Source organism: Pantherophis guttatus, chromosome 6 (genome assembly GCF_059756535.1).
Source record: "Pantherophis guttatus breed Tessera chromosome 6, ASM5975653v1, whole genome shotgun sequence".
In the NCBI taxonomy this organism is placed as follows: domain Eukaryota; kingdom Metazoa; phylum Chordata; class Lepidosauria; order Squamata; family Colubridae; genus Pantherophis; species Pantherophis guttatus.
The window spans coordinates 58,441,262-58,453,313 of NC_142068.1; the positions used below are offsets into that span (position 1 = coordinate 58,441,262).

Here is a 12,052-nt window from a genome sequence, read left to right on the forward strand (position 1 = left end):
CAACTCCAACATTATAACATCTCTGAGTTAAATCTCTAACAGAGCTGGTCCTGTATGTGCTGAGAATAGAAAGTTGGGAGGGACATCCATCACTAAATGTCACCTCCTGGGAAGCTTTCACAAGCCAGGAGGGACATGAATCTAAAACACAGGTGCTTGCGCAGATACTCTCTAGGATCTGGTCTACCTCCTTGGGAGCAACAGGGTCAAACTATTCCCAGATAACAGGGCAAGAACCTGCCTCGGGGGCTTCCACAGGACCAGCAACCATGCCGGCATCTATCTTTGCTTGTCATAATGTCGCCAGAGGGGATCACCTGACCTGGAACATTGTAACCATCATAAGTACATGCCAGTTGCCAAGTGTCGAACTTTTTTTTTTTATTGAAAAAGTTTTCAAATACAAATTTTTCCCCCTTTTTTCCTTCCCCCCTCCTCCCTAACCCCCCCTCGCCACCCATCCCCCCTGTGACTTCTTCACACCAAAAACCTAATTCATAACAGATTACATAATATTTTACCATCTCCTTACTCCCTCCTCTATATACTGACCCTTACTTACTAAAAATATTATTGATATTGTTACTTTCCCCTTTTACCATACATTTCAAAAAAAAAGCAATCTACTATAACATTGTATGATAACTTCTAATTTAGCATAATATTATTATAACTCCCAATTTAGCAATAATCTGCCCTTTTTCTCCTCCCCAAAACTTATATCTATATATTATTACAACATTTCAAAGCAACCTTCCACTTTAAGACTATATAATAAATCCTACTTTAACATTTATTCTTTGTGTATATTAATATAGCATTTCAAAGCAGCCTTCCCCATAAATCCTAATTTAACATTTATTCAACTCTATCCATTTCCTCTACTGCCCTAAATATATCACTTAAACATCCCTTTTCTTAAACTAATCAATCAATAAACTAACATATTTCCACCCACTTTCCTACAAAATTACCATGCACAACAATTCTTAATATCTTTAATCCACTGCCCACTCTGCTTATATATATATATATATATATATATATATATATATATATATATATATATATATTCCGTTATTTAAAAAAAAAGACAATAACTTTAAATTTATAATCCATATAATATCTTCTTTGATGTTGAATTTTTGATCACATGACCAGTGGGATGCTGCAATGACCGAAAGTGTGAAAAACTCTCATAAATCATGTTTTTCAATTCGGTATAACTTTGAATAGTTACTAAACAAACTGTTGTAAGTTGAGGACTACCTGTACACTGCCTGCCTAGTTGTTTTGTTTTGTTTCTAAAACAAATTTGTCCACTTTTCAAGGTCAAGAAACACACGCCAAGGATTCCAGGAAGGGTATTTTATTTTTATAAAATGCATTAACAGCTCTGCTGCCTTCCACTCCTGGAGGGTGTGCAGCAGGGGTGTCAAACTTGCAGGCCTGATGCATCACGTGCTGGCCATGCCCACCCCCAGTTTGGCAAAGTGGGGGGGGGGAAATCACGATATGTCACGTGATGCTGACATGACGATGAGAGTTTGACACTCCTGGTCTACAGGAATGGGTTGTTCTAAGTCTCCTTCTCATACTTCCTAGTTTCATTGGGCTGAGCAACTGTTTACCTCACATATCACCTTCTCAAAGCCAGAGTTAATTCCTCTTAGAAATTGTAAGCCACTTCTAGGATTGATACACATTTTCTGCTGAGCTGAGGCTGCCACAGTGACTGGGGAAATATCACATGAAGCAGATTATATAGCTGCTTCCTCCATATTCCCAGCCTAATGCTTATCGAGCCTGGTTGACTCTACAGTGTCAAAGGTACTAAATAACTTAATATCATGTGGAAGCCATGAAGTATTGCAAAACTACTGGGCATTTTCCCAGAATGAATCAACAAGATGTTATATAATTATATGAATAGCTTGTTAAGTAATTTATCTTAATTAAGTTTTTCAAGAGATTGTTGTGACAAATCTGAAAAACAAGCTTTTGGGCAAGCTGCCCTGATTAAATTAAACATAATCTTCCCCCTGTAACATGTTCAGTTGGGAAGTACAATTTGATTTACTTCTTTAAGCAATCATTATTATAGTCAACATGTTAAATCAGTGATGAGTTGATCTAAAAGAACATTCATAGATTTACAGTAGCCAAGAAATAAGTTGAAATTAAGTATGTAGAATTTTCTGAAAATATTGAATTTCTTTTTAATCTCTTGTTGCTATATTGCTTCATTTAAAGGATCAACATTTCTGCTTCATATCTACTACTAAATTGCAATTTTCCCCAAAAATATTTGTATTTTTTATTTTTATCTGTATAATTATTTTGTGCTATGGTAAAATGCTTTGGATTCTATGCAAATGAGAGCTCAATTCAAATTATTTGAATGCATAATAAAAATTTCCAATAGTGAACCTACTAATCTTCATGATAATCTTGGTACCAGCTATAAAATCAGTATAATTGCTCTTATAATAATGTTTATATGTAAATAATATTGAATTCATTTTCCATGTGTTTCAAGGGATACATTTTAGTTCTCATTTATAGAATAAAAAGGAAACTTCATGTTAGGATAGATAAATTAGTCTTAGTTTGGGGCCATGTAATTTCATACATGAATCATAATTGCATTGGTGGTTTTATTATTATTTTTAGAGAAAGAAAGTGTGTAGGTATGTCTATATAAATATTTCAAAGTAGACATTTTTGTACATATTATTTTTGAAACCAAGAAGTATCTGAATATTTAGAAAAGTAAAAATTTGCAAGCAAAGAACCCATTCCTTCACATGCATTCTCTAGAATAATATGAATCAAACCACTTCTCTTCTAAAGATAAAACAAAGGAAATCCTCAAACAGTTCTTGAATTTTATATAGAGATAGATGATGATGATGATGATGATGATAGATAGATAGATAGATAGATAGATAGATAGATATAGATAATATATAGTATATATAATAGATAATCTAATTATCTAACTATAATATTATCATAAAAATTATGGAATTAATATGTCTAGCTATAGCTAGTGTTACTGAATAACTCTTAAAACAGTTTGCTCAGTCTCATGTATCTTTACTAATCTCTTATAATGAAGAATTTATAAGAAATCTTCACTAATTTGTTCTATTGTGAAATTCTGAATATAACATAAAACAAGCAGTTTTATGGCTTTTATCAGTTTATATCAGTCAGAACTGATCTGAACTGATCAGTTCTTATCAGTTCTATCAACTGATAAGAGTATCAGTTACTCTTAACAATAGATTAAACTATATAAAATATATAATAATAATAATAATAATAATAATAATAATAATAATAATAATAATAATAATTTTATTTCTATACCGCCCTTCTCCCGAAGGACTCAGGGCGGTGTACAGCCTATTTAAAAACACAAGACAAAACATCGATTAAAAATTTAAAAGAATTAAATAAATTTGGCTCAATTTAAAACCCCACAAATTTAAAATACCCCAATTTAAAATTATTATGTTGATAGCCCAGCCTGGTGGAACAACAGGGTCTTCAGTGCACAGCGAAACACCCGGAGGTCGGAGATCTTACGTATTTCCGGGGGCAGTTCATTCCACAGGGCTGGGGCTCCCACAGAGAAGGCCCTCCCCCTGGGTGTCACCAGCCGACATAACTTGGCTGATGGCACCCTGAGGAGACTCTCTCTGTGGGAGCGAACTGGCCAGTGGGAGGCTATTGGTGGCAGAAGTCGGTCTCGAAGGTACCCGGGTCCTGTGCCATGGAGCACTTTAAAGGTGGTGACCAACACCTTGAATCGCACCCGGAAGAATTTACCCAGTACATTGGTGATTATTCATTGCTTTGTACAAATAGGCAAACCGATTAGAATTCCTATTATCAGATTATATTTTCCCAATTATTTAGTCCAAGTATCTAAACTGGATTTGTTCATACATGATATAAAAAAGATAGTTAGTGGAAAATAATTTTGTTTCTTCCTAAAAACCAAAAGCAAGAATCTGAATTGCATTAGTTCTGTGTAAAGAAAATAGCAGAAGCAATCTCTGATATTTTCTTAGCTTCCTTTTGTATATTGCCGTTGAAAGAATTTGTAATTTATAGTTTCCTGCTTAAACTTGCCTTAATTAACTTTAGTTGTTATTTAGTCACTGATTAGGTGCTTGAATCAAATATTGATTGTTATGAATTACTCTAATATATTCCATTTTAATTAAAAATGTTCAATCAGATCTAGCAGTAACTTAAATATTAAGTAAATACATTGTTAATATTGTGATCACATTCTTATAAAAATAAATCCACATCCAACAATTTCATATTTTATCCTAAATTATTCTACCATCTGCAGAACTATATTTAGGTAATGCTGTGTAGTGCTTTTAGTAATAAGGTTAATATCAAATAAAAAGTGAAAAAGTATAAGCCAAAGCTATAACTATGTTATATACATTTTAAATATGGTGGCCAAAAATGTGTTTTGAGGTATTTGTTGGAGCATACTTTGTTCCAACAAAAGAACTTCATTCTTTTCTTTTGCTTTTGACTTTCAAATAAAATTCATTTTGCTTTTGCTGATCTTTTTGTCTGTTGTTGTATGGTGAATAATACACAGCTCAGTAGATGTCAGGCTGCATCCTGTACAAAGTTGTCCAAATGTATTTTGCTTACTGAGAACTTGATATCATTTTAGCAAAAAAATTGTTTTTAATGAAGAATTGCAATAGCAGCAAAAAAGTGTTCAAGCACTAGGGTAGGGTAGGGTAGGGTAGGGTAGGGTAGGGTAGGGTAGGGTTGGGATAGGGTAGGGTAGGATAGGGTAGAATAGGACAGGACAGGACAGGACAGGACAGGATAGGACCTTGGAGGACTTCTACTCCAGCCCCCTGCTCAAGCAGGAAAACCGATACCATCAGACAAGTGACTGTCCAGTCTCTTCTTAAAAACCTCCAGTGATGGTTTATACAGTACTAGAGAACCTGCCTACTTGAGTAGGCAAGTTCTCTATAAACCAAACTTTTCTATCTGAGCTCATAATTTTCGGAAATTATGACTTGGAATCCTGAAAGATACAGTCCAATATATTTGAAAGTAATCAGATTGGGGACGCTTACAAAAGCATACTCTCTTTCCAAACTAGTTTTAATGATCATTTTTGGTTCTGAAGCTCAGTGAAATGGTGCTTTGCAAGAAAGATGGGAATTTCCAATGTTCTGTGTATTGCCAATGTGTAACAGTAACTCTTGTGAAATAGCTTAAGGATACACTAAGATTAATATTTTAATTAATTAATTCCACATTTTTTTTTCACATTGCATTCTTTTCTCACTTCTTTTGAAATAGTTCATCACTGGAACATATTACTAACTGTTTGTCCTTCTTTGAAATGAACAGAGAGACCCTGCAGTTGACGCTTCAATCTCTAAAAGTGCATTGTACTCCCGGATAAGCAGCTCAGAGGGAGAAAATGTCTCCACTTTGCTTTATAAGCAGCAAGACCTGGATACCGCCTTAAGAGTTACCAGGGAAGAGGTAATGGCAATTTTAATCACGGAAGACTGACTGTTTATTGGTAGGCATTTTACAAATGCAATCACTTTTTGAAGTTTGTTCTTCCAATTAATTCATTGTAATAAAATTAAATTAATGAATGATTTCCAGTTACTGATCAATGCCAACATTGTGGTATTTTTTTTTAAAGAATCAATTCTCCTTATCTGTTAAACATAATTCAGTTAATGTGTTCCAGTTAATTTCTTTAAATTGCTGGTTCCTCATCCAATAAGGAAGTATATATTATTCTATATAGTAATATATATTAATAATAGCTAACAGAAAGCAAGAATTCATTATAGAAAAGTTGATTGGGCAAATTTGGTGCATGTCCCATCTATTTTTGATCATAATTATTCATTGAGAAAATCCATGTATGGTTGGAATATTTATTATATATCTCTGTTAGGATTTATTTGTTTACCATACAGAAGACTACATAAGAGCACCATTTTTTTGTTTATATATTCAAAGAGTTTGGTAAATATTTGGCAAGACAATTTTTTTTTGTAGAACTAATATAGTAAACAAATTAGTCTAGGTCAGGGGTGTCAAACTCGTGACAACACGTCATCATGTGATGTATCACAACTTTTTCCCCCTTTGCTAAAACGGGGATGGGTGTGGCCAGCAAGTGATGCCTTTGGTCCGCAGGCAACAAGTTTGACATGCCTGGTCAAGGTATAGTTTTGTGTATTTGGGAACATAGATATTTAGGTAGCTCTTTAGGTAGGTGTAATAGAATTCGCATAAAGGCAAGAATAGGACTCACAGGATTTCTTACCTTGCAACTTTAAGACACATGGATTTCAACTTTCAGGATTCCTCAGACAGGCTGGCTAGGAATTCTGGCAATTGAAGTTTATATGACTTAAACTGGCTAAGCTTGAGAAACCCTGATGTATGACATTACTCAAAAAATCACTTCCTGTGGATTCCAAAGCAATCCATTCTCTGCAATAAACTATGATTTTTGAAGAAGTATAATTTGCTTGTATTTGTGCTTTGTCTTAGCTTAGCAAGAGGGAGAAATACCAACATATTTTGATTTTATAAAAGTGGCATCTGCAGCAAAAAGTGATGACATAGAAAAGACATGCACATGGTGACATCACATGTGCCACAATCATATACTTGCATTCTGATATCTGACACAAGTATGTGTGTTACCACAGCATTTGTGTGGTAACATCATTGTGTGTGTTTCATCAGTTGCTCTCCTTACCTTCCCTGTGAATGCCTTAATTATAATCTTGCTATACTTTTTTTATCAATTCTTAGGATGTTATGTGGCAAAGTATTTTGTCCTTTTTCAAGCTGATACAACCTTATTTCTTCTCTTTTTTAAAAAAGATAGTTGCAAAGGAAAGGATGATTTCAGAATGGAAAGAGAAATATGAAGAAAGTAGGAGGGAAGTTATGGAAATGAGGTTTGTGTAATTTTCTATGAATCAATACTTTTAAAGTTTATGAAACAGTTAAAACATTTTATTTTTTATTCATACTGCTGTTGACAGACTCTTCAGCTTACCAAAATTGATCTGTTGAAAGAAGTATCCGCTTGTGTGTGTGTGTTGTTCATAAGACAACATAATCTTCCATAAATATGGAAATAGTTTTCCTTTACTTATGTGTATAAATTCAATATAGAAATATGCTACAGCAATAATACTATAGCAATAAACTGTAGTATACAAGAACTACCTTGAGAGTACTTACTGAATAGAAAAACAGGTTATAAATCAAATAAATAAATGAATAAAATAGATTAAATACATATTCTACCTCTTTCTGTTTGAAAAATCCCACAAATAATGTCAAGGTATCTATCGAATGTCTTATAAAATTCAGATAAAGATAAATTCAGTTGTTTAAATAAGATTTAATCAGCTAACTTTCTTGGGAGAACAAATTCAAAATAGGATATAATTTTAAAGTTTAAGGCAATTCTTTTGAATTGTTTTTATTGTCATGTTTATGGCTATTTCATAGACATTGCAATAGGGTTTTTTTCCTCCATTTCTGCAACTCAGAATGTAATTGCTAATTAAATTAACATAGGTCTGTGGAAACTATCCATCTTTCCCCTCTGCTACCACTTTCTGGCAAAATCAGTTCAAAATTTGATCAGTAAGAAGGCACAAGTTAACGCATAGAATGGCAGATCTACCTTTGTACTGAAGAAACTGAGAAAACAAGTCTGAATGTGGAGGTCACAGTCTATACATAGTAGATCACCTATTTTATAGCATAAATATGGATTTAGCAGCATCCTAGCTGTCTATGAATTAATCTTTTGATTAAAGAAATGCCACACTATAACAACTGTATTCTGTCACACATTTTGAAGCTAATTTATAAGGTTTTAATAGAAGAGATGGCATTAGAAAAATCCATTTCTGTGGATGCATGTTCACTTTCATTTCTTTCTATCTTTTAATAGGAAAATTGTTTCAGAGTATGAGAAGACAATTGCTCAAATGATAGGTAGGTATTTGCTTTCATGAAAAGAAAATATTCTTTTCTTATTCTGTTATAGGGAATACACAATAATAGAAAATAAGTCGTGCAATGATCATAGATGATTTAAGAAACAGGTTTGGGAATCACAACACATCTCGAGGTCGCTACATATGCCTGGAAGTCTTCTTGAAAATTACTGTTATTTACTTATTTACTTAAGCCTGTTTCATTGCTTACAATATTTCTTTTGGAGAAAATATGCTCTAATTCTTAGCTGTGTCTCATGTTACATGTATGCATTAATTCAATATAGAATTTCATCTCATCGTACATATTGTAACACTGTTCATAAAAAAAAAAAAGTAAAGACAAGTAGATGCCAGGAAAAACATATTTATTTGACAGCAGCCAATTATGAAACAAACCTAAATATATTATAGTCACTACTTTGATGGCAGATATCTACCAAAACATTTAACAAATACTGATGTATAATATTTAGACCTAGGAAATGGCAGAATTCTGGATATCATTGGCCTCTCAGAACAAATCACATTATTATGCCAACCATCACTGTGTTATAATTAAATTATTAATTAATTTAATTAATTACATTATTAGTACTTGTAACTAGATATCGAAATATGACTATCAATACAACCCTAATAAGTATAAAGTATTAAGCCTCGTAAAAGTTTTTCACGTCTAAGTAAAATGTAGAAATACTTTAATTACTTGGGCTGCTGCTTTTTAGTATTACTATTTTAAAGTTACTCTGTTGTATTATGTATTGTTGAGAATTTTGTTTGGTAGATTTCCCTGGAAGATGTGATTTAGAAGAGTGGCAAAATATTTTAAACTTAAATAAAATCTTTAAAGATTGTATAATATGGTTGAGTCGAAGGTAAATCAGAATCATGCAAAGTTAGGGGCAACATAATTTTGTCCAACTATCTGGCTTTATATATACATGACCCTTTCATTTAAAATTAGTATTTATTTTTATTCTGTAATTCCATATCTCTAGAATATATTCTGGTGAACAGTTTCCAGTGTATAATGTAGATAATTTTTGTGAAAGAAATGCTGAATATGAGATACAAGTGCATAAATTTTGCTTATCTTTTGCATTTCAATTCTGTGTATTCCCCCAGGTTAAGAAACTTTGATTTTTTTTTTAATTTTGACATTTGAGATAATTTTATTCTTGCAGATGGTAAATATTTCTTTTACAATTAATATTTGGAGAAACTACACAAATTCTCCACCAGAGCAGTTATGTTAAATTGAGCCATCTCTACTGAACTGCAGCTTTGTGTGTTACCTAGACATAATATCTCTTATGCAGATTATGATATATTTGTAGTACAAGTATTCCAGTGCAGTAATAGATTTATATGGTTTGGAAAAGATGCAAACCAAGATTAAATCTTTATAAAGTTCACCTAGAGAAGATTGAACTGTCCTTTCAAACAGCATTTTTAGATGGTGATAAAAGTTCAGAAGCTTAAATGGCTGGCTGATCTGTTACATAATCAACCCCCTCATGAAGGGTTACAACTTTAGATATAACATGAACGAATAAAGCATGTGCAGACATTAAACTAATGGCTGATTGTTCTGTGATTTAATTTACTGGGGAATTGTGAAGGGTCTGTAGATTTGTGTACTTGTCCCAATAGATAAAAGGAAAAAAGATGATTATCAATTGCTAATTGTATTTCAGTGAGTGATTATTTGAGTCAGATCCTGGAGTCTGAGAATAGAAAAGGATAGCTCATGGAGATGCCCCTAGATGAGTGCGCTCTTAGCAACATTGGCTGAAGTTGCCATCTCCCATTGATGTGAAGATTTGCCTTTTAGAAAGAATCAGAAAGCCCCCCAAATTTGGGTATCATTGGCCAGTGCCTATTCAGCATCAGCTTAAAGCTAGCTGTGACCTAGATATAGGAAATGTGTATTTGATTTTCCAGACAAGGTTTGTACAGCTTGAGTGCTAATTCTATTGTGGCTTTAAGATCTAGCGAAAAATTCAGAGGATGGAGGCTAATCCCATCCTGTTCTAGAAGTTCAGTTTAAAAGCTTTAGATATTCTTGTGCGCAAGAGTATTTTTATAAGCTAACAGAAAAGGAATGAAAATGTTACTTACGTGGTTATTTCTGACTAATCTTTATGCGTGTGACTTTTTCCTAGTTAGAAACATAGCAGGAGCTTCTGATATATGCAGAGAAAATATACTGAAGTGTGCTCTGTGTATTGGTATCCTGCAAGGGAAATTTTTATATCTGGAGAGATCCTTTGAGCGCTTTATAAATCTGAACTAAACTAATGCCTTTTTAGAAAAACCTGATTTGGGCCAGAGCATTAAGAAAAAGGGGTTAAAGAAGTATCCTAATATTTTGCAAAAACCAATGGCTCCAATGTAAATGTAAAAAGGATTAGCTCCTAAAGATATAATTGGGAGGCAGAAACTTAAGCAGACTGAGTTTGTAGAGCTCCTGGTAATTCCTTGGCATGTACTTTTCAGATAGCATCTGCATTCATATACTTTCCTTTAATATCTTCAGTCTTCATTTAGCTTATGCTTCTACTGCATGTTTGTCTCCATAAAAAAAAAAATTATCAGATAAAGTCTTCCCTATTGCATTCAGTCTACAGATCATGTGAGTGCTTTTTGAACCATTTTTGTTGCACATGGCATTTTGTCAAGGTGAATTGTATATACAGTATTTCCGTTTTTAGGGAATTCCATTATCTACAGCTGCTGCCACCCTTTTGAGCCATTCATTCATTCATTCATTCATTCATTCATTCATGTATATGCTGAAAGCAAACTCATCCACTTAAAACTATTATGCTGCTTCCTTTTTCATAACTGAACTAAAAGGAATATTGTGCTTTGTGCATTACAGATTGTTGCCTCCCGGTTTTTTCTGCTTTCTTAATAAATCCCTTGACTTTTTTTCTGTTTTGCTTCCATTTTTGTTGCTTCTTGTTCTTTGCTTGCAAATCCAAAACAAAGGCAAGCCTGGTAAGTATTGCTTTTGCCAAATTTGGCACCTGCATATTGCATTTTTCAAAATTTTATTTTATTTTATTTTGGCATTTACTTTTATGTATTTGATCTGTCTTCTGATGGATGAGCTCTACAGAAGCTCATTCTACATATCTACAGAGAATGTAGATATAAATCTTGTTATTTCTAACAGTAATAGTGGTTAATGACCAATAGATACTGCAAGCGTTAATGGCTTTTTTTTAGGGTGATATACATTGTTCCATTTCACTTCAGGAATAGGATGCAGAAACAAATATTGTTATTAACTGGCTATATTACAATGGTTTCCACAATACTTACAGTGGCAGTAGGGCATCATAAAAAATGTAATAAGAAACTGTTTTTTCACTCAGACAATTTCACATATTATTTTGGCCATCTAAATACACAATTTAAAAAGAGTCAAGGCAATCCGCTTTAGATCCTATCTACTGAATTTCTTACCTTAGCATCCCCCAATCTTTCCAGCTCAGTGGACTGGTGGAGGTCATGGCGGAGGGGAGGAGGGGAAGGGGATGGTTTCACGTGCGCTGCTTTCACTAATAGCAATAGCGCTTAGACTTATATACTACTTCCCAGTGCTTTACAGCCCTCTCTAAGCAGTTTACAGAGTCCGCATATTGCTCCAAACAATCTGGGTCCTCATTTTATCAACCTCGGAAGGATGGAAGGGTGAGTCAACCTTGAGCCGATGGCAGCAGTGGTGGATTTCAAAATTTTTTACTACCGGTTCTCTGGGTGTGGCTTGGTGGGCGTGGCAGGGGAAGGATACTGTAAAATCTCCATTCCCTCACCACTCCAGGGGAAGTTACTTGCAAAATTCCCATTTCCTACCAATCAGCTGGGACTTGGGAGGCAGAGGATAGATGGGGGCAGGGCCAGTCAGAATTTTTACTACTGGTTCTCCAAACTACTCAAAATTTCCGCTACCAGTTCTCCAGAACTGGTCAGAACCT

The 12,052-nt window shown here is 33.8% G+C and overlaps 1 protein-coding gene across 11 annotated transcripts in view; it reads left to right on the plus strand.

Annotated features, from left to right (window-relative positions):
• Positions 1–12,052, plus strand: part of TACC2 (transforming acidic coiled-coil containing protein 2) — a 169,213-nt gene that overhangs the window by 148,100 nt on the left and 9,061 nt on the right. For all 11 annotated transcript variants that reach the window (XM_087872969.1, XM_034436372.3, XM_034436374.3 and 8 more), the window contains 3 exons: positions 5,416–5,553; positions 6,928–7,004; positions 8,018–8,061. In XM_087872969.1, coding sequence (XP_087729095.1) covers positions 5,416–5,553; positions 6,928–7,004; positions 8,018–8,061 — 259 coding nt within the window. The remainder of the gene's footprint in view (positions 1–5,415; positions 5,554–6,927; positions 7,005–8,017; positions 8,062–12,052) is intronic.